This window comes from Vanacampus margaritifer, chromosome 8, assembly GCF_051991255.1.
Source record: "Vanacampus margaritifer isolate UIUO_Vmar chromosome 8, RoL_Vmar_1.0, whole genome shotgun sequence".
Taxonomy (NCBI): Eukaryota; Metazoa; Chordata; class Actinopteri; order Syngnathiformes; family Syngnathidae; genus Vanacampus; species Vanacampus margaritifer.
The window spans coordinates 13,048,067-13,071,927 of record NC_135439.1 but is presented as its reverse complement, the minus strand read 5'-3'; the positions used below and the strand labels follow the sequence as shown (position 1 = coordinate 13,071,927).

The 23,861-nt window shown below is 38.5% G+C and overlaps 2 protein-coding genes across 9 annotated transcripts in view; one reads left to right on the top strand and one right to left on the bottom strand.

The window, feature by feature from the left end:
* scn8ab (sodium channel, voltage gated, type VIII, alpha subunit b) overlaps window positions 1-23,745 on the bottom strand; it is a 49,406-nt gene extending 25,661 nt beyond the window's left edge. For 3 of the 8 annotated variants that reach the window (XM_077573377.1, XM_077573381.1, XM_077573379.1), the window contains exons 1-6: window positions 19,975-20,406; window positions 15,101-15,438; window positions 5,213-5,330; window positions 5,018-5,108; window positions 4,787-4,915; window positions 3,536-3,627 (exon numbers count right to left, since the gene is read on the bottom strand). In XM_077573377.1, coding sequence (XP_077429503.1) covers window positions 3,536-3,627; window positions 4,787-4,915; window positions 5,018-5,108; window positions 5,213-5,330; window positions 15,101-15,382 — 712 coding nt within the window. In that variant the 5' untranslated portion in view covers window positions 15,383-15,438; window positions 19,975-20,406. Of the gene's footprint in view, window positions 1-3,104; window positions 3,197-3,535; window positions 3,628-4,786; window positions 4,916-5,017; window positions 5,109-5,212; window positions 5,331-15,100; window positions 15,439-19,970; window positions 20,407-23,599 lie in introns of those variants that run through there. The other 5 variants (XM_077573374.1, XM_077573380.1, XM_077573378.1 and 2 more) reach the window with 3 other exon arrangements.
* On the top strand, window positions 22,170-23,733 carry LOC144056500 (thiol S-methyltransferase TMT1A-like). Its single transcript, XM_077573387.1, has 2 exons — window positions 22,170-22,723; window positions 23,349-23,733. Exons 1-2 carry the CDS (start codon window positions 22,229-22,231, stop codon window positions 23,580-23,582), a joined length of 729 nt encoding a protein of 242 aa, XP_077429513.1. The 5' UTR covers window positions 22,170-22,228; the 3' UTR covers window positions 23,583-23,733.
* Window positions 23,746-23,861: the final 116 nt, after the last annotated feature.

Below are 23,861 nucleotides of genomic sequence, written 5' to 3'. Positions count from 1 at the left end.
AACATTCACACATACATACACGCAGATAGACAGAAATAAAATAAAACGCTCACACTAATTATGATTTTTAAAGATTGCCCTGATTTTTTTTAACTTTCTTTCTGATGCCAAATCGGACTCAAATTTTGAATTCTCTGGTTCTTTCTTTATAGTTTATTCTTGTTCCACTCAGTTTTTGTTGAGTTTTGTTAAGTCTTTCCCTCTAACCAACGGCAGTACCAAAATAACAGTCCTGTCTTGTTGTCATGTCCCGTCTTGTCCTGTTCTTGTTCCACACCCCCGACCAAGTCACGTCCTTCCGAACCTGTTCTCAATAGTCGATTCATTCCGTGCCAACTTCTTCACCTCTCATACCACCCGTTTTCTGTAGTTCCTGCATACGCTGCTGTCCCTGCTCCAGTGTTGTTAAGTTAAGGTTCCTGTACTGGCGCTGGCAAGCCATTATTCATCTTCCTTTTCCTGTTCGATGCCTCATCAAGTCAAGGTTTCTGCTGCTGTTCCTGCGCCGCACCGTGTCAAATTGACGCTCTTGTTCATCTTCAGGAGCTTCGCCAAGTAGCTGTTTCTGTTCCTGTGTTTTACCGAGTCACTGTTCCTGTTCCTGCAGGATTCTTATATATCATCGCCTGTCCTGTGAAAAACACTTGTCCATTTTTTGATTTTGGAATGCCTGTATTCAGTTTCATTCCATAAACGTAAAAATGTAAAAAATGACAAAAATGGACATAAGTGTTTTTCACATGACAGCGAAAATATGTTTTATTTGTATTTTGGAAGACAAATACTTTTATTACTGCTGCTTCCCTGCCTTGCCTTTGCTGCTGCTCTGCATTTGGCTCCACACTTGCCTTCAAACCACTACCACGAAACCCAACATCCATGACAGGAGTCAAATGTAAAAGTCCCCAGATTTTAATGACGTAAAAAGAACATTAAGTATGTATCAAGTTTTTTTAGTCACTAAATAACATGCTGCTCCATAAGGATGCAGCAGAGCAACAACAGAGAGTTTATTGATGAAAGCTCAGAATCCTGTGTGGCTTTGAAACATATTTAGCATCTAAAGTGCAAATCTCTGATTTCTAACCATTAATAATGTAAACAGAACAATAAAAGTGTAGCCTGTGGGTGTGTGGGCTCGAGGGCTTAATATTTGAATGCAGGTGTGACTTCAGTTTGTTTCAGGAAATTGTCCTTTGCCCATATTACTTTTGAAGTGTGCACAATTGCACACTATGCAAACAACTTCTTGCACATGTTCTATTTTTCATCAGATAAACTCAATACTTTAACAGTGTGTTCACTTTCTATACTTACTGCATATGGACATTCAATCTACAGCATTCAGTTACATTTAGATTAAAACTTTAAACACCAAATAACTGCAGCTACATGGGATGTTTCCGTGAAGGGAAAACATCTTTTGCTATGTATGTGCCTTTTGCATGGTTATTTTTTACATGAGTAATATGAATATAGAATTATGATGTACATTATCTAGAAAATAAAATGACTTTTTGCTCATATTAATGTTTCTTTAAAAAAAAATCATCAGATAAATCAGCCAATCAAGTTAGGAAACATCCCTTAATAGTTGCAAGTTTACACACAAAAAAAAAAAACTCCATTGAACAAATCACAGCAGGGGCACAAAGCAGGAAGTGAAGACGAGAAAGAGAGGAAAGGCGAGGAGGAGCAATGAAAGGTGCCATGCAGGTCATTTAAACGCCAAGGCTGAAGATGCTCACTGTGTGTCATCTGTCTGTAAACTGGAATTATACCACTGTGGCTTCCACTAACTCTTCCCACTCATGCAGAGGCTGAAGACTGATTTAGCTGTATGCACTGGTGATATACAGTGGATATAAAAAGTCTACACACGCTTGTTCAAATGCCATGTTTTGGTGATATTTCAAAACATTTCCCACCATTAATGTTGTCAATTATGTTTTCGAGAAGTAAAAAATGGTTGCACATGTGCATACCGTCTTATACCTAGGGATGCTCATAATTAACTCATCACATTCCAACTCATATTAAACGGGGGTCAGCACACACCTTTCACTGTTTAAAGTGCCTCTGATTAGCCCCACATAAAGTTGAGATGTTCTAGTAGGCTTTCTGGCTGAAATTCTAAAAGGTATAGCGTAAACATAAGACTGCTCATGGACAAAGGAACACAAGCAACAAATACAATGTCACTGAAATCCTGCTAGAACATCTGAACTTTATTTGAGATGGCAGGTGTGTGCTAACGCCCATTTCACATGAGTTGAAATGTTACATCCGCAAGTCATATGAGGGTGTGCGCACTAGTGCAACTACATGATCTCATTTTAAATCAACTCTCAAAAAGATTTTTTGAATAATGTACAGGTCACATTAATGGTGGAAAAACCTTGTAAGTGATTTTTTCTGATCTTAGTTTATATATATATATATATATATATATATATATATATATATATATATATATAAAAGCATAAGAACAAGGGTCTGTAGACTTTATATATGGACTGTATATGTGTGTGTGTGTGCCTCATGCTGAATTCATCTCATCTGTCATGACATTTTAAAAAGAGTCTGCAAAAAGGCAACATTTGGTGTCTTGGAAATAGCTAATTAATTCCTCTTGAAGGCAAACCTGTAAAAAGCATGTGTCTCCAAGCATCATGCAGCACTGATCTGCAGTCAGATTAGGCTTGGCAGTCTGAAGGAATGTCAGCAGTCTTTGGAAAGAAGATGAACAAAAATAAAGAAATAAATAGAGTTCAACTTCTAGGAAGGAGCCGAGGAAAGGGTGTTATTTCCAGGGCGCAACATTTTACTGTCATCAAAAAAAAGTGGGTACAGTTTGGAAAACTGGCTAAAAAAAAATTGGGCCCCATGTTACTGGAGCTTTGTTTTACATTTCAAATCACACATCGGTATTAAAACTGCCAGTAGACTGCTAAGCCTATCAAAAATGTATTACTACCATTTTTGATTCATAGAAAAAAAGAAATCAAAAAAGTTGTTCCATTCGCTTCTTGTAAATAAAGGAATGAGAAAATGAGGATGGCTAATAGCTAAGCTCAGCCTTAGTGTTTAAATGGGAGTCTCACCTGGAATGACAGAAATAGTTTTCAATGCTCGGAGAACCCTGAACGTTCTGAGGGCCGACACATTCCCAAGGTCCACAAACTCTGTTATATATCTGTAACAAGGTAGGACGACACAAAGAGCAGAACTACATGACACACGACACACAACGCACAAGAACGACACGCACGCATGAACGTGCAGGAGCACGACAGCATCACCACCATCGAGGACCAGGAGGGGACACCACAGTGTGGAAAGAAAGAAAGAAAGAAAGAAAGAAAGAGAGAGAGAGAGAAAGAAAGAAAGAAAGAAAAGAATAGAGAAGCCCGGTCCAACTCGTGGGAGGAAGACGAATGAGGAAGAGGAGAGGATAGGCACCCAAACAAAACCACAGCTAACATCAACCCGGCGACTCGCCCTCCCGCCCACACAGACACCTGGTCTCTCTTACCTGGGATAACCGATATTGTTTTCAAAGCCCTCAGAACCCTGAACGTACGCAGAGCTGACACATTGCCTAGGTTTACAAACTCTGTTATATACCTGCAAGGTGGATCAGACACAGGCACTCAGCAGTCTGGAACCACAGGGAATGTTCTCACATCACATTTTAATAAGCATGATCCAATTGGTCGCACGGACATAAATGCTAAAAAGAATTTTGTGTGGTCCCCCACTAAGCCATAACTTAGAATGAGGTAAACTAGCTCAAAGTTACAGAAGAAATAAACAGTTAGACCTGTAAAATACTGTTGATTTCTTTGCTTTGAAGTCATTACCAATATCATTGATGCTATTTTAAACTAAAAAAGTAAAACTTTTCTGCGGGTTGATACGCAGAGTACGGGCCAGTGAACATGGCTTTGTAAACGTATGATGAAGATAAAGCGCCATGTACGTGCACTCCATTTACAATTTAATATTTTAATCTAATGGTATTTTTCATCTGTTGGACTATGAAGCGTTTTTTGGGGGGTGTAAAGTACAATAAGTAACCAATTTGGGTTGATGGGATTCGTTCGCTAACGTGAACAAGAATAGCAAGTGCAGTTTGGGTGCAAGATATAGATAGATAGATAGATAGATAGATAGATAGATAGATAGATAGATAGATAGATAGATATCAAGCTAGCTACCTAGCCAAATAGCTAGCTAGATAGATAGATAGATAGATAGATCGATAGATAAATAGATAGATAAAATAGATACCAAGCTAGCTACCTAGCCAAATAGCTAGCTAGATAGATAGATAGATAGATAGATAGATAGATAGATAGATAGATAGATAGATAGATAGATAGATAGATAGAAAAGTTGCATCATAGATGCACCTCATGCGTCAAATATTTTTGAATGTTAACTGTAACACATGAGCAAAAATCTTTGGCTAGGTTAGCGATTATGTAAGGGCTAACCTATGTAAAATGCTAACTCAATAAAACATTGCTTAGAGATGATAAGATTCATTCATATAGAAGCTAGGCAGTTGCAGTCTTGACATAAAGCTAAATAAGGAGGCTAAAACATTAGAAAGCAAAGAAATGATAACATTATTAGTATATTGTATTTTAAGGCTATGAGCTATTTTGTTGTTTTGGTGCTGTTAGCTATTTTGTCATCATTCCAAGTACTGTACTCAAATGTTACTATTGTAAAAGCCCAAAAAGTGTCAACATCTCCTTTACAACAACATAATACTTACGCCATTGAAATGACCATGAAATCCAGCCAGTTCCATGGATCTCGGAGAAAAGTGAATCCATCGATCGCGAAACCTCTGGCCACAATTTTTGTGAGTGACTCAAACGTATAGATACCAGTGAAGGTATACCTGGAAAGAAAGAAAGAAAGAAAGAAAAAAAGCAATAGTTACAGTAAAGAGACAAGATTAGTATATTTTTTTAAATGTAAAAATGAGAAGCGTGGTACTTACTCCACTTGTTTGGACCACTCTGGGGGGTCGCTAAATGTCATGAATATACAGTTGGTCAAAATGGTGGCCATGATGATCATGCTGAATAACGTGAGAGGACGTTAAGGATCAATACACGAGTTAGTGTTTGCGTGTGTGTGTGTGTGCATACATTTCCACTGTTATTTGTTCACACATCCATGCAGAAAGGATATGAATGTATCAAAATCTTAATTGCTATTCGCCTGAAAATATTAAAAGGGCTGATGATGTACAGGGAGGGCGTGGCACTAAAGCGGAAGATTGTTTTCCCCTTGTTTAGCACTATGAATGTCTGCGGAAAAAGGAAGAGAGAAAAAAGAGAGATGGTAGTTTGCACAAACATGGCATACAGTACAATATTTAAGACCAACATTTTAATTGATTAATTTATTTATGAGATTATGTCTGAGTCACGGGCCTCTGCTGCATTGTGTTCCCCCTCCAAACACAGAGCTGCTTCTCACAATACACACGACAAGTCCCCGTGTAGCTCCATTTTGATGGAGATTTTTCATGAATGTCCCTCTCCTTTACACATTATATTCTACCTTGTCTTTGCCCCTGACTGCTGTGAGAAAACAGCGCGTGATGTAATGGCCCTCCCCTTTACAAAGGACGCGGCACAAACACAGCACAGAGGTGCCACTTGCATCAGTCCTGCAGTGCTTTCACCATGACAGAGGCAACAAACAGATGCATGTGAAGCTCCACTCCGTGCTTGCCAAATGAGGCTTCTCAGCCCAGGTTTAAAGCTTTTACTGGAAGAGAACTGCAAATGCTGTCATTGATCAGTGGCAGATCTGCTGACTCCATGCTCTCAGCAACCACTCCCCACCCATAAACGGCAGTGGGGCCAAGTGGAGCTGGGCACTGGAGTGTGAGTGTGCATGTGACTGTGTGTGTGTGTTTTTTTTTTTTTTTTTTGGGGGGGTATGATGTGACAGGATAAAGCATATGAACTTATCGTACAATTATTTAGAAAAAACAAATGCAGCAGGGCCTTGAGATGAATGAATGGAAATGGCAATAATCAGTTCCAGCCAAGCTAGAATTTTTTTTAATATGCATTTTAATTCAGAATAACAAGCGTTTATGACTGAGTAAGTTGTATTGTCCATCTACATTTTGTTGCTGATATAATTATGTTCAAGCCATTGCTTATAGGCATTAAAGAACCGCAATATAGATGCTAACTAGCATTAGCATTAACATCAAGCTAGCAGGGCCTTTCTTTAGGGAGTTGTTTGGATGTTTTAAAATGTACAATGTGTAATTATCTTTGTTTTATGCTTAGTTAAACTTCAACTGGGAGTTGCGTTATACAGCTTAAAGCATCTTTTTAGTGTCAATATCTGGCATACAAAACTTGTATTTGAAACTGAAATGCCATTAATCTATTCCAAACACCCCCCAAAAAACAACAACAAATAAAAAAAACAACTAAAATAGCTTTCAAAAGCATTTGGCATTTTACTTTAAAACAACATACACTGATAACATAATTGAATAGAATGTAAAGAATCAAACTGACAATTGTGTCTTTTCTACATTTTGATTGTATGCTTTATTTACTGGACTGTGTAACTCCTTCTGGTGTGTACACCTGTGCCATCAGGGGGCAGTATAATAAAAAGATTAAAACAAAGAAGAAGATCATTGAGTATTGTTGTATGCTAGTTACGTTCGCCCATTTACTGTATATTGCATTGTGTGTTAGCATTAAGCTAGAACAAGTTACACGGTTTGGCTAAATACATCGTCTGAAAAATCTCTGAGACATCCTGTTAAGTTAAATGGGAATAATTTTAAACTGTGAAATAAAGACTAAATGCCACACCAGCATCAGTTTAGTACTTTTCGAGCTGCATTGCTAACACACATGACAAACAAATATCTATACAGCAAAATTAGTCAATCCAGAGCTTCAACCTGAAGCCAAATGCCCAACCTCCCAGCCCCTCTGCGCTCACCTTTAACAAAGTATTCTTCAGTCCAGGCACAAAATATTAATAATACTCTACACAATCAACACAGGATGAAAGCACATGATCTAAATTCATGTGTGTGTGGTGTGTCCCAGAGGTCAGAGGAAGAGTTTTGCTGACAAAGCAAATACAGTGTGTGCATGGAAGGAGATGTGAATAATGAGCTATTTTAAAATGAGCATTGAGCAAGATACCTAACAGTGACGGCGAATGGAATTAAGAGTCATGTCATGTATGAACTGAAGGTCAGCATCTTTGGTATCACCAAACCATTTTAGGACATTGTAAAATGTGCAATTATTTGTGTAATAAAAACATTTCCCCCCTATAACGTGCTCTCAGTGTACCCCACAATCCATCTAAATAAGTTTGCATTTCCAGGGGATTGTTTGTTGGAGTTGTGATGCGAAAATATCTTAAAAATAATAAAGTGCATTGCTTGTATTAATTTTGCAAAGTACTCTTATCTTAAAGTATAATGTTATATAAGTGTATCTATTACAGAAATTTGATTATTTTACGTTGATCCCGAATGTTGTCATTATGTAACGGCAATGACGTCATTAACTCATTCACTGTCATTGACGCCTACAAACGTCAGAAATTCATTTAAACTATTTCTATTAGTTTAACTTTTTTCCACTTTTGTTAACAAGAGTATGAAAACCTAGAATTTTTTTTAATAATCTTTTTTTTTTTAAAGAAAAGAAAAGATTATTAAAAATTAGGGCGATTAAAATTTTCAATTGTAATTAATCACATGACTTCAATAGTTAACTCACGATTAATCACACATTTTATATCTGTTCTAAATGTACTATAATTTTTTTTCCTAGGTTTTCATACTCTTGTTAACAAAAGTGGAAAAAAGTTTTAAACTAATATGAATAGTTCAAATTAATTTTTGACGTCTATTGCCGTCAATGGCAGTGAATGAGTTAACGGCGCACCCAAGTAGTCCACAGCATCACAATCCCTATATTAGGGAGTAAGTGAACAGCTTTTGTTCACCATTTTCAAAACCCATTCAATTAATTACTACGACCAAATAAGTGGGAATGAATTAATCAGTGCAGGTAACAGTGTGGCTAATTATGCGTAAGAATGGGACCGAACCATGATTCTGTGAATTTTCAAACTGCAAGCCTGCTAACTAACAAACAACAGCTGTTGCTTTTGTGCTTTAGCGCGCGACAGATGTGTTTTCTTATACTTTGGTCAAGGGTTTATTAACTCAACTAGTTGCTGTTTAGAGAAGACCAACATGATGGCGTGCGCGGTTGAATACAGGCATTATACAATAAATAACAATAACTAACGCTGCAAAATTTGAATGATTAAAAAAAATGAGTAGATAAAATGAGGCTTTTAAAATTATACATTAATGTAACCATGCCCCAAAATAATGAAACCGTGAAAAAAACAAAAAAACAAAACCTTAATATAATGCTATATCTCCACAATTGAGTACTACATACTTTTCAGTATTTGCAATCTCTGAATACACTTTACTGGGTCTTCACAAACCAACCAAATTTACCCAGTAAATGATAATTTTTTAATACTAGCTATTGACAATTCCGAGCTTACGTCACAAGTCAAAATGGTGGTCTAATGCTGCATTTGAGAAAGGTTTGAAGTCGGATTTTTCCCACTCGGAGTGTCCCAGGTTCGCCCTCAAAGCGTTCCAGGCAAATATAAATAACAAAGATGGCTGATTCTGATGAATTGTTTGTTGTTCTGGTTAACGTCATCGCAAACATATGTCTTGTCTTACATTTGCCTCGAACGCTTTGAGGTCGGAACTGACACCATCCGATTTCCCATTTTCCCCGAATGCAGCATTTTTCCATGGTGAAAGCAATAGGCCTACAATATGCCATGGAAATGAAACGTTGCATTGTGGGAATGCCCGGATGTTCGGAATTGTCAAACTGTAGATTTTTAAATGACTAATTAGCCGAAGCTACATAATGCAGTTTAAACACAATATACAAAAAAATATGTCAAGGTTGTTTTGTCTCTCTCTTTCCATATTGTACGCTGTGACTTTGTGACTAATATTTAGCGGCAGGCTAAGTGTCTATAAGTGATGAATTCTGTACTTATCTCATTTAAGGAATGTCCCCTCAACAAAGACATTCGAGAAGGGCAATCTTTATCAGCCGTTCTTGCCGCAAACTGGATGGCTTGAGTCTTTTCTAATCAGTTGACTTATTAGCAGTCATCTATCACTTAGACCATTTTTTGAAATGATGACAATTTTGAAACGTGTGTGTTCAGCTCGTCGTGACTAGCAGCATCATTTGACCTTCACAAAAGAAAAACACGAGGCAAATAACTTACACACGAGGCCTCTTTACAGAATTATAACATTATGTATTGGAACGCGTCGACATGAGCTGGACCGCAGCCCGTGCTGTCATGAGTAGCTAGCTGACAGTGGTTCCTAAATCAATATCGTAAGCAGCAAAAATTCAACATGGGCCAAGAATGCTTTAAACGCAGAGATGGATGCTTCTGACGCTGAGACTGAATATACGCCTTGCCTGCAAATGATCCCAAAATGCATCATTCGAAATCTTTACCTGAACAATTTGATGCAAAACCCCACCCTCCTCCTTTATGGCAACCACCTAGCACGCAGTCACAGTCACACACACACACACACACACACACCATCACCCCATCCCTCCCTCACTCAGTGCAGCAGGATGCTGTGTCATCAGAGACTGAGGACTCAGACAGAGCACTAAAGCCTGGCCCCTGCTCTAATTTACTACACCCTGAAAAAAAAAGAACATAGGGGAAGAGGTGGTGGAAATGAGATAGTAAGAGACAAAGACTTTTGCTTGTTATGCATTGAAAATAACGTGCAAAAAAGAAAACGTACTGTGACAAAAACGAGGCTTTCAAGAGCTGAGTCGTTTACAGGAAGCAACGCAAGTAGTGAGTCAAAATGGTCATTTTAACTCTTTAGGCCGACTATGTGCACATGAGTGAAAGCATACATGGCTTCCGAGCCTTTCGCTGGATGACTCGAGCAGCTTGGTCTAATCACATGAGGCATTTGAAAAGCCCAGGCAGTCTACAAGGCATCACAGGGGAAAAGGAGAACTGCAACGCTGCATTTCTCCTCCTCACCAATGCCCCCATCTTCCTCTCTTTGTGATGCGCGAGTGCTGTGATCAGGTTTCCTGCATCAGACCGTGACACACACGCACGCACATGCTCAGCACACACGCGCTAACATATAGTGATGCTATGTGATAGGACGACTGTCGGTCAAGTGTAGGGGATGGTGTGAAAACACGGGGGAGGGGGTGCTAACATGCGTGTGGCACAAGGCACTTTTTCATTTTCATTTAATTCATTGTATTTCAATGCCTGAAGGGGAAATGACATTTTACACACTGCTGTATATATCGCTCAGTATAAACAGTGACTAAAACGCTGGCCAAACACAGTGCAGTCGGACCACGTGTGAAGGTGGGACTTTAACAGAAGTGTAAAAAGTTACGGTTTTAACATTTAAAGTAATTTCATGTTTGGAGAAAATAATCCTTACGTTTTTGTGTTACAACAAAAAACAAGACAGTCATACATATATGTGCCGATATTGTTTTCCATTTCTCCGTCTGTCTATCTATCTATCTATCTATCTATCTATCTATCTATCTATCTATCTATCTATCTATCTATCTATCTATCTATCTATCTATCTATCTATCTATCTATCTATCTATCTATCTATCTATCTATCTATCTATCTATCTATACCTTTACCTACCTACCTAGCTATGCAGCTAGCTAGTGAGCTATGGCTGTCTTTCTGTCTATCTTAATATATTTTGGTATAAATGTGGTGTGGCTTGGAGAATTGTTTCCATTCCATTATTGATACTTTTAACCATTTCTCAGTGAATAATAATAAAGGAGAACAAAATCCTTACATTATTGTGTTACACCAAAAAGTTAAAAAGTCATATATATTCCTGCCGGGCCGGTATTGTTTTCCATTTCTCTACCTCTCTGTCTATCTACATATTTACCTACCTAACTAGCTAGCTATCCTGCTAGCTAGCCAGCTATGTCTGTCTGTCTATCCTAATATATTTTGGTATAAATGTGGTGTGGCTTGGAGAATTGTTTCCATTCCATTATTGATACATTTAACCATTTCTCAGTGAATAATAATAAAGGAGAACAAAATCCTTACATTATTGTGTTACAACAAAAAGTTAAATAGTCATATATATTCCTGCCGGGCCAGTATTGTTTTCCATTTCTCTACCTCTCTGTCTATCTACATATTTACCTACCTAGCTAGCTAGCCAGCTATGTCTGTCTGTCTATCCTAATATATTTTGGTATAAATGTGGTGTGGCTTGGAGAATTGTTTCCATTCCATTATTGATACTTTTAACCATTTCTCAGTGAATAATAATAATAAAGGAGAACAAAATCCTTACATTATTGTGTTACAACAAAAAGTTAAATAGTCATATATATTCCTGCCGGGCCGGTATTGTTTTCCATTTCTCTACCTCTCTGTCTATCTACATATTTACCTACCTAGCTAGCTAGCTATCCTGCTAGCTAGCCAGCTATGTCTGTCTGTCTATCCTAATATATTTTGGTATAAATGTGGTGTGGCTTGGAGAATTGTTTCCATTCCATTATTGATACATTTAACCATTTCTCAGTGAATAATAATAAAGGAGAACAAAATCCTTACATTATTGTGTTACAACAAAAAGTTAAATAGTCATATATATTCCTGCCGGGCCAGTATTGTTTTCCATTTCTCTACCTCTCTGTCTATCTACATATTTACCTACCTAGCTAGCTAGCCAGCTATGTCTGTCTGTCTATCCTAATATATTTTGGTATAAATGTGGTGTGGCTTGGAGAATTGTTTCCATTCCATTATTGATACTTTTAAACATTTCTCAGTGAATAATAATAATAAAGGAGAACAAAATCCTTACATTATTGTGTTACAACAAAAAGTTAAATAGTCATATATATTCCTGCCGGGCCGGTATTGTTTTCCATTTCTCTACCTCTCTGTCTATCTACATATTTACCTACCTAGCTAGCTAGCTATCCTGCTAGCTAGCCAGCTATGTCTGTCTGTCTATCCTAATATATTTTGGTATAAATCTGGTGCGGCTTGGAGAATTGTTTCCATTCCATGATTAATACGTTTCACCATTTTCTTAATTTGTCAGTGAATAATAATAAGCTGTAGCCCTTTATATTGCAAGGTAACGAAAACAGATCAGAATTGACAACACATAGCAAAACATCATGGTTCCCCTGCAAAAGCCATTATTGTTCTCAAAAACCTTCGTCCATCTCTCAAAGTAAATATTTGTGCCAGTTTCATCAAAATGGCTTTGTGTCATTGTGTACTGATAAGACAAATTGCTTAGTCATTATGTTGTCAATATAACGGTGTAATCTAGAAGGATGTTGTGATGTCAACTGCCACTTATGTTTTGGCGACAAATTCAATATTCTAGATTCAAAGTTACACCTGTTACATGCCAAGTTTCATGCAAATCTAAGTCTCAAGTCATATTTTGGTTAAATCCCAAAAATTTAACTACACCACAATTGATATTTAACTGAATCGAAAAGTGAATGAACATTTTCGGTGATAACGAACGGCAGAGCTGCCTTTCGGTAGGGGGAGAGTGTTCGGGGGGGTCAACTTACAGCCGGCACCTGAGCCACACACGCACACACAGAAGAGAAAATGAGAGCAAGCCACACCATAGATATTAGTAATGTTCATGAGTCCCAAAAGAAGAGACAGAGTCAAGTCTCGAGTCTTTACGGGAAAATGGAAGTCTCAAAAATAGCGACAAGTCATACGAGTCCGAGTCCAAGTTGTGAGTCCCTATCTCTGACATAATCATTTGATTAGATGTCAAATAAAATGTACGTGTTTAAAAGAAATGAGAAACTACTTTTTTATGTGTGTGACACAATGTGGAAAGTGAACAAGTAGTTTTGAGGAAATCAATTATCATCTGAGAAATGTACCAAAGCAACAGAGAAAAAAAAGTGTAAGTGAAGTGAATCTTTAAATTTCAAAATTTACCAAAATCAAAGTGCATTCCCACTATGGCAGTAGACCAAAGTGAAAATAGAATCCTATTACAAATTAATTTATTTGAATATTTGCATAAAACTATTACAAAATGTTACATATTAGGTAATTTACTGTTGTTTATGTACATATAATATATACTAATAATTACCCAGGGCTGGTATACAATTTTGCATTTGTTAGTAAACGAAAGTAAACGAGTTATTTCAGGCAGAGGAGGATGGGGTACGATTTTGGAAGTCTTAGTAAGCAGTTACAGTCCAATTATTCATCTGCAGCAGGTTTTCAACGTGTGACCCAACAGTGCTCAAGCAAACAAGACTGAGCTGCTGTCCAAGTTAATGCCGCCCACATATGTGTGGAAAAAGTCAGCAGCAGCTGCAAAAATAGAGAAATGTCAATAATAATGTCAAAATTTCGTTTGAAACCACACCAACGGAACTCAAGAAGAATTTGTGTGCTGCATCTTTAGGGGAAGTTGCAAGTCCGAAAAAATAGAATTAATTTGCTAACTTCATTCCTTTTCATGTACTGTACAATACCTTTAAAAACACGTGATGTCATTTTCAGTTGACAGTAAGTGGCAAAACATATATAGAAAAACAATCAAGTCATCTGATTTATTATGGATAAAATATTAACGTTTTACTGCTGAAAATAGCTAAATAAGTATCCCCTTAAGTGAATTTATATTTTTGTATACTGTACTATAGCCACACATTTATATTATACTGAATCTCATCATGAATTGAATGGGGTGTTAATTGCCACATGTATTGACAACATCTCATGGAAATTGACATGGCTTTGCGAGATCATGGCTAATCACACGTTCCTCAAGTCATTTTTTTACTAATTATTACAATATTAATTTAAAAAATACCAATGTGTGAGCTAAAAATATGCTCCAGTCCAAAAAAATTCTAATATGGCGTAGCCTAACAATATTAAAATCTTACCAACAAACGTTAATAAAAACATTTGTTGATAAGTTTGTCTGACATGACCTTTCCACTTCCTATCTTCTTCTGCCATCTTGTTCCATCTTTTTCTCCCTCACTAACATTACAAGCAAAGATGAAGCAGTGAATTCCTCACCTTTTACAAAAATTGCTCCTTTAAATTTCACAGAAACAGGCAGCAGAGGAACAGCATGACCCTGCCTCACTTTTGTGTATTAGCTGTTAAGTGACAAATTGACGTCATAGAAGTTTGGATAATGGATAATGAGATATTTTTTGAACGTCTTAAAGGCCATATTTTAGATTTCTAATATCATTGCTATTAAGGTTAAACAATAACTCCCATTTCAAAGTCACTTTTCATTGAGGATATCAGACTGAAAACAAAGTAATTCAAACTATCATAAAGTGATTTTCAATTATAGCTACATTTGCACACTTGTGAAAAATGAAAAGAGCGCAAATGATTCTCTCCAGAATGTCAGACTTCAATGTATTATTCCAAAGATTGTTTAATATAAAATCCTTACCAGATATCATTAAAGTGAAACTTATTTTAAGGCAACTAAGTTGCGCATGTAACGTAGAGGTGACAGAGCACTGCTCTTAGCTAGCAGCCATGTATGCTAATAGGCTAGCTATAGTTGTAGCATGCTAATTTGCTGCTAATGAAATGAGGATATTATATTTAAGATGGGCTGGCTGTACACACAAGTCACACATAATTCCAGCTTTGTCACAATTAAAACAGATTCACATGATGTAGCGCCATGTAGAGCAGTTTAATCTGCCGCCTGCTCATCTTGACTGACTTGTTTTGGACGTGACATGACAGATAGATTGACAGTTTTTCCAAAGTGCCCCCTTTTTCCAAAACCGTTTCTATTGATTTTATGCCAAATATCAGAAACAAATTCTGCTTTAGGGGGGAAAAAAATACACAGCAAAGGCCACATGGGTGAACGTTGGTGTTGTAAGTGAGTGCGTGACTAACTTTCTGGTTGACATAGAAGGGGTCCAAATCCTCTAGCGGTGTGGTCACCATGCCCTTTGGAATATCGCCGTAGATGAGCGGCAGGCTCTTGCCAGCCTCCAAGTCCCTGTTGGGCTTGGGCTCATTTTCGTCTGACGTGTCGCGGTGACTGCTGTCCGACCTGGACTTGGCTGGCTTCTTGTTCTTCTCTTCATTGATGCGCTTTTCGATGTTAATGAGCGACTCCGGGGTAAACTTCTTGAAGCTGTGAGGTCCTGGGGTTGCAATAATGGGTGCGGCCATGTTTTCATCCTGCAGCTATTTCTTCTTTATTTGTTTTCCAAAGCAGACATCCAGATCTGAAAGACAGAGGCATTTATTAACAGGAGAAGAATTTACATAAATAAGACATTAGATTTTGCATGTTAACACTTCCATCATTTCAATTTCAGCCCAGGCTTTATTACAATGGAGTTAAATGTTTGGGGTGTTTTTTCCGGGTACTCTGACTTACTCCCGCATTCCAAAAACATCTATGTTTGGCAAAGTTAAATACTCTAATTTGCAAATAAGTGTGACTGGTTTATTTGTCTACATGCCCTGTGAAAGACTGGCGACCATTCTGGGACGTACTTTACCTCACCTCTCTCACCCAAAGTCAACTAAAATAGGCTCCAATTCACTCATGACCCTGAATAGGATAGACAGTAGAAAATGGGAGGATGGGTATGTTCAAGTGCCTCCCTTCGTGAGCACCTGTTCTCCTCCAATAAACAGTACTGAAAACTGCAAACGTGTAAAGGTTCATGTCATTATGCCGGATGACTTGAACACTTCAATCATAGCATGTGATGCAATTTTTCTCCACGCAACAACACAAAACATACTGATTGACACTCATACTGTTGGCTATTGAAATCTAATATTCATTGAGTCATTGTTGTGTTTTATGATACTTTCACCTGTTTTGCATGAAAAAAACGTATATTGACTGTTTATAAATATTTTTGGAAGAATTTTGTAATATATGCAGATTTTCTGATTTGTGGGCTGACCTGGTTCTCATGCCCCGCGAATAGCAGTTTGTCCAATGAAGAAGAATTATTGACTAGTAAACACGTTTTAAACACATAAAAATGAGATCGGCATAGAAACTCTAGAAACTTTAGTAGACATCTAACATCTTTAATTAATCCAAATTACAAATTAAAGAGCTCTATTTGGAAAATATTTGTGCAGAATGCTTAATATTCAATATTTTGAGTTTTAGCTGCATAAATCGATCAATCATCATTGATCATTTTACCGCACATTTTTTGCCAGTCAGGTTAAATCCTTCCCTAAGAAAATGGTTAAACAAGATATAAAGCTGTTCAATGTTCAGTTAGATTTTACACCTTAAAAAAAAAACACATACAAAAAAAGTATACACAGAAGTAATATTTTCATAAAGGCTTAAAGGGGACGTCAACCGACATTTTTTTTTTTGACAATATGTCCTATGCATCCCCACTAGTTTAAATATGAGTTAAGCAGCAAAATCCAGCTGTTTATCCATCTCAGGGGGCGGCCATTTTGTCACTTGTTGTCGACTCAAGATGACATCAATGTTGCTCCGGTCTCAGGTAACAACCAATCACAGCGCAGCTTCAGAAAACAGCTAAGCTCTGATTGGTTGTTGACGGGTTTTGCTTCATAACTCATATTCCAAAAATGGAACATGAATCAGAATGTCATGTTTAGACTAGTGAGATCACATATTTACGTATGCTAAATATGAACTGGTCATTGAAGCAATTAGTAAACACACATAGCACACATATGTGTAAGAGATGATCTCCATTACAAGCCATTTGTTCGGTACATACGTGAAATTCCATCAGCAACCAGGAAGTCCACGGTCAGATTGAGCCGACAATTACCATCGTACTATTAACGAAAACCAGCACCAGCAACCAGAAGAGGAAGGAACTGTGCTTTAAGTAACCCAACCTCGGCACAACCTCCACGTATCCTTCCACCCATTGATCTACTTTCAAGGTGATTCCACAAGCATGCACACTGTGTAACTGTAACAACACTGTATAAGAGCGGAAGGGGTAGTAGGCTAATGCTTTTTAATGTCAATACGCTCATTAGTCACAGTGCAATTTGACCCCGGCCTTTTTGATTACAACCTGGCCAGACAGACAACTCCACAATGAATCATCAATAAAAAGCAGTCTCACACAAAATGTATTACGGAGTCATGTAGGTCGGAGACGACAAAGAAAAAAAAAATCGCTGAGTCTCGTTTGTCTCCCAAAAGCTTGTCGATGTTCAGTGAGCCGCTGTGTCCTTTGTGCAGGGAAATACGCACACACCGCTGTCTGCATTCCATCATTTGACATAAAGCCGCTTCATTCCTCTCCCTCCGTTTGTCTAATTACCTAACATCTGATTGGAGTTGGTCCGATTTGGTCCAAAAGAGGAAGAAGCGTCACACTCACTTTGATCAGAGAGACACGCACAGCCCGGAATACAAAACGCTGATCTGCCATCTCCTGCAGTCATTTCTTATTGCTGCTGCCACCAAAATGCGAGCAGTGAAGGGAAAATTCATCTCAAGTTGTGGACTTGAACTTAAGTTCATTTAGCTTTCCGTGAAGGGAGATTTTTTTTCAAAACTTTTTAAGTTGAATTTGCATGAGAAAAATTTATTCACACTTCTCATCTGAAAATATTGAGAACATTGTTTGTGTACTTGAGATTTTTTGTACATTATACACATTCTGAATGCTTATATAGAGTGGTAGCTCAATTTATTTATTTTTTTGTCAAATTCGAGCAACAATTTCCCCCCAAAATAATATTTTTTTTACCTTTGTCGTCAAAGACTTTGGCAAACCGTGCATAACTTGCGACTGTTCAGATTCTATTATTGTTCTGAACTCCTGCTTCAATTGGCAGCGCAGTTAGTATAATGCTGTCTAGAGAAGTGTGATCACAAACGTGTATAATTAAAGTTTCAATGTTGGCCGTCTTTCAACAGCAAAATTGAGACTGACTCAATAGCGCCTCTGCTGTTGCAACCAGGTAGTGCACTGCATTTGGCCTCACTTTCTTTAAACAGGAAGTCAAGTTGAAAACTTTCCTTACTCAACTCAACTTTATTTATGAAGAACTTTGAAAAACAATAGTATGCTTTATGCGGCCCCACTGATCTAAACACGGTCTTCTGATTAATATTGTGTTTGAGGAATAAGAAATAAGCAGAAAAATACAATTGTTTTTATAATCTTAGGGACGGCCATTTTGTCACTGAAAATGACATTACAATGGCACTACGAGGCAAAATGGCTGCACCCCGAGATGGAGGAAAATAGGTCGATTTTTTAATTGTATTTATTCATTTATTTATATTCATTCATATTCTACAATGGCAATATTCATCAGATTAACATAATTACACTAATAAAGGCACATAGAACATATTTTAAAGAAATATTTTGACTTGATATTAATCAACCATTAGTTCCAGACAAATAACATGTACATCCCTGTTTTGTTTTTTTCACATCCAGATATTAAGAGTGATCAGTGTATTATTATTTTTTCTTTAACGTTTAGGAATGTAAACATTTTACTTAACACTTATGAGTCATCGCTCACTTGAAAAAAGAAAAAAGTGAGCGTTGAAATGAGATCAAATTGCAGGTCGCCAATTGTCCTGGAACGGATTGTGTTTGACCTTGGAGGTTCCACCGAATGAACGCAAAAAGTACACCAAGTTACAATAGCTTCTGCAACATTTCATCATCGGTAAATAATTAGATAATAACCCGAGGAACCAAAACAGTGCTTAGTTCATTTCAATCAATTATTTTCCTCCCCACACTGCACTTTGTCAAGCATTGCACTGCTGTATTTTACTTAAGTCTAACAGGCCAGCATCCCTGATGTTGCCAAATAATACAGGCCTCAAATAACCTACCATACATACACACTCATATGTATGCGATTTCATTCATACGCTGACCAGAAGCCGAGTTCTGAGCATCTGCAAATGATAGAAACATATGACATGAAGCATTAGGCCATTTTCTCTCCCCCTGAGCGGGATAATGCATTTTCTCACCTTTAATCTGCATCCCTAATCATGCAAGAGACATTCGGTAGCAGCAAGTGTTGTACGGCTAAAGTCTAAAATGACCTACTGCAGTGTGGTACCATAGATTGCTGCTATGGGACCACACTAACTCATATAGGACACCGATTACATCCTGACGACTCGAAGCAGCCCAAATCAGCAGAACCCATTCCACGCCGCAGAGAACGTACATTTATAAATAATCTTCCTCGGGGCTATTTACCACACCCCAATGGAAATGAACAAAAGGGGGTGCCACTGTGTCCGTGAGGACTCCCAAAGTAAAGACGCATATTTGGGGGGGGACGATGGTGCAAAGAAAATGGAGAGATGAGGTGCATCGAAAAATCATAACAACAACCAAATAATGACGGAATGGCATCATCTGAAATGGAAACAAGAGAGTCACTGCGGCCAGTGAGAGAAGTTTGATCACACTTTGTATCTGCGTATGTTGTGTGGACCAGTCTAATGCAAGGCCAACACCCCAAACAACATGCTGACTCTCGCTTTACCCCCAGAAGAAGAAGAAGAAGAAAAAAAGGATCACCGGCAAACGCGCGTTCGTCTTCGCGGTGTTCTTATCATTATAGCGCAAAAAATAGTTTCGTGTGATCCAGCGCCATCCCTCCGTGGGAGCCAGGAAGGATGCTGAGAGGGGGAGCGCTCTGCCGCATTGGGATGCAGTCAGTGGCCAAAGTAGGACTGCGACCCGCGCGGCGAGCAAACCGTGACACAAAGCCCCAAAACGCCTTCACTTACTTACTTTCCCGCGCCTTAACAAGAATCCGCACGGCGTCCGGAGGAATGCGGCGGTAGAAAAGAGCGTGGAGCAACTGCGGCTGTCGCCATATTGCTGCTGCTGCTGATGCTTCGAGCCGCTGCTGCTATCTTGGCTCGGCGTGCGCGCGGCTGCCCTGCATAATTGATGACTCTGGGCAAATTGTTAGGGAGTGTCGGCAAATGCCTGCAGTCTCAACAACGGACGAGACCGCAGCAACGCCAGGCGATGGAAGTTATAATTCGCTGGACAGCTTGGACACAGGCAAAAAACGGTCAACGTGAAGATGATTTTGGTTTTAGCAACCCTCAAAGCGGGTCTTCCAAAGTAAAAGATTTTAAATGTTCAATAACCAGGCACAGGCGTTACAAGGTTGCACCTCCCTGGATCAATGCGAGGAGAAATCCCATACAGTGGAGACTCTGCATTAACAGGAGAGGGGGGAGATGTCCCACCAGGTGGCGCTGTTTGGCTTGCTTCTGATATGCATTTTCTATTTAATACAGAGCTTCTAGCCCAAAGTCAAATGGGATGAGCTCCAATTTAGAAAATGAATGAAACAAGAAAACAAAAAAGAAAATGACACGTTTGTTTAAAATAAATTGAGTCGTTTGAATTTATCTTGTTAAATAGACATACTGTACACCTCAACTGGCTGAGGAAGTGCAGGCCTAGCCGCCGTCTTGAAGGGGGAGCCCCATTCGATCTCTTCCATTTATTTGTATTTTGTTGCATTGTTTGGCTCCAATAAATAATTTTATAATTATAACTTCCAAATGTTGACACTGATTGGTTTGTTAGATACAGTACATCATCAGACATGCAGTTATGAATCCAGACAAGTGGGTGACTTTATAAGTGGGCCTTTTTCTTAATATATTAAATAAAGGTGAGCCCAAATGCTTTGTAATTAAAAGAAAAAAGGAAATCAGCATAAATAAATTAATAAATAACATTTTTTAATAAAATAATATATATTTTTGTAAAATAAACAATTTTGCATTACAAGGGTAGGCAAACTTGGACCAGTAGTTACCATATCTACTCCACAGTTCTAAGTTTGGGGGTTCCAGGCTCCAGCCTTCCTGTGTGGAGTTATTCCCATTTTTTCCTATAGCCTACATTCCAAAACCAAACATGTTAGGTTCATTGACAATTCTGAATTATATACAAGATCCTTATATATATATATATATATATATATATATATATATATATATATATATATATATATATATATATATATATATATAGTTGTTTTATGCACACTGATATAAGATGCATTTTCTCAATCAAGGGACTGAAATGAAATTGATTATCATATGAGGATTTGGACATTATCATTGATCAGAATCTGTCATTTAAACTGCACTACACCTGACGATTAAACTCAAACTCCTTGAAGGCACTTGAACTGATCACTCCCATAAAAACTGGATACCATTTATCATCGTGTTTCATTACTAGTTGCGAAATATAGAACTCATCACTTTACTCGATCTGTATTATTCTGCCGGAAATCTTCTATGTATGTAGGTTTTCATACTGGTAAAGTTGTACTTGGCCTACTTCTGTCATTACTTTGTGAAAAGATGCTCATAAACACAATATGTTCCTCGCTCAGATCATATCCAACAGCCAAATCCCCAAATTTTTACCCCCGATTTATTATTATTATTATTATTATTATATAGAATATTGGTTGGTGTGGTTGGCGTCTTTTCGGGGGCCGGAACGGCTTTTACATTCATTTCTAAGGGGAGTGCTGATTTCAGATAAACCAGTAAGTGACTTGAGCAACGAGCTTGTTCACCGTACGAATCTAACTCCACTAACCAATGTCACCCACCCACTACTGTAGTCAAGTTTGACCTCGCTGGAAATGTATGGTCATTGTTTGTCTGAGCTCTTCTGCTCTCTCGTGGCCGTATACAGTACTACAACTTTAAATTTATCGATTCAATAACTAGCTTCCGGTTTTAGCATTGGTGGTAATATTATATTTCATATTGTGGTAAATATAGAATGGGATGGTCGAATTCAGAACATACTTATGAAAAAAAACGTGGAATCCTTTCACATCAAAACACAAATAACACCACTAGGAGTTAACGTGTTGACGCGTTTTCTTTTGAAATGTCACTGGCATTTGCGACATTGTTGACGATGTTTTACTTGACTGCGCAGTTATCTTTTGACAGCAGGCGACATAGATTGAACTGCTACTAACTGGTCCCAAATGTCTTTTCTGATGACATTTTGCACTTTAGTCGTCAGAGTATTGTGCCTGCCCTTGCACCTGCTGGACGCCGCGGGCTTGTACAAACTCTACAAACGCGTCGTTCCGTTTTTTTTGTATCGTCTCTCCAAGCTGTACAACAAGAAGATGCACGAGAAGAAGAAGGAGCTGTTCGCCTCTCTGTCCGAGTTCAAGCAGCCCGGAGTGCAGCTCACCATCCTGGAGGTCGGCTGCGGCACGGGCTCCAATTTCCACTTTTACCCGGCCGGTTGCAAGGTGATCTGCACGGACAACAACGCGCACTTTGAGAAGTATCTGCAGAAGAACATGCGCGAGAACCCGCACGTCACGTATGAGAAGTTCGCGGAGGCCTCGGCGGAGGACTTGTGCTCATTCGAGGACGCGTGCGTGGACGTGGTGGTGTGCACGCTGGTGCTCTGCTCCGTGGACAATATCCCGCAAACTCTGAGGGAGGTGCGTCGCGTTCTGAGGCCTGTAAGTTCAGCTCCTCCTAATAGGATCATTAATTTATAATAGGCGCTGTTATATTTTATAATCCTAGCGTGCGGGGCTCATTTAATGCTCAACTCCTTATTGTGTCTAAAAACCTGAGGACTCTAGTCTACTTCTCTCCAAAGGTGTTAACCACTATTAACAAGACTCGAAATAACGGTTTCACATTGCAGTTTAGCAGGCAAAATTTGCATTTTGCGCCTCATTAAAACACATTGATTGAATACCAAAACTGAGAATCAATTGCCAAAGCGTTCCCAAAAAGCTTGCTGGGCTGCTAACATCACCGACTGCTAAACAGGTTGCAGATCGCTTGTAAGTCAGTAATCATTGCCTCTGTATGGCGAATAAGCTACACGTCTGGCAAATATCATTCTCACAACGGGACGACGGGAAAAAATGGAGAAGCAATGCTAATTGCTAAGCTAACTTAAGATTGACATGTCATCGTAAGACACCAGAATGAAGTGCTTGGGTGATTTAGTACACTTTTCACATTAGTCTGGCAGTAGCCACATTAAAGTGGAGAGTATTCAACTTAAAATAATTGATATTTGCTAAAAGACCATGAAGAAATATTTAACACTAAACGATATTTGCCTTGCAGGGCGGAGCCTTCTTTTTTCTCGAACACGTTGCCGCAGATCCGAGGACGTGGACATATTTCTTCCAGCACGTCCTGAAGCCTGTGTGCTACTACATCGGTGATGGATGCGAGGTCACGCGGGCAACGTGGACACATCTGGAAGCTGCCGGCTTCTCTGACCTCAAACTAAGACATATGAAAGCGCCACTCATCTTCTTCAACAAACCACACATCATGGGCTACGGCGTAAAATAGATTTGTGGCCCACTCACCTGACACTAGAGGCCATCCCTCGTCCATAGTCCTGATCACCATTCACTTTGATGCTCGTCTCATTTTTCTAGTCAAATAAATCAGAGCACATTTTATTAACAAAAAAATAAACACAATTTTGATGCACTCGAAACCCTGCTCATCAATCTGTGCGTAACATAGCTCTTTATAATTTTAAATGAACTAGAGGCCTACTGTCTTTGCTAACTTAATTCAAAATGGAGGCTACACAAATGTTGAATGTTTTTTTTTTACCCCCAG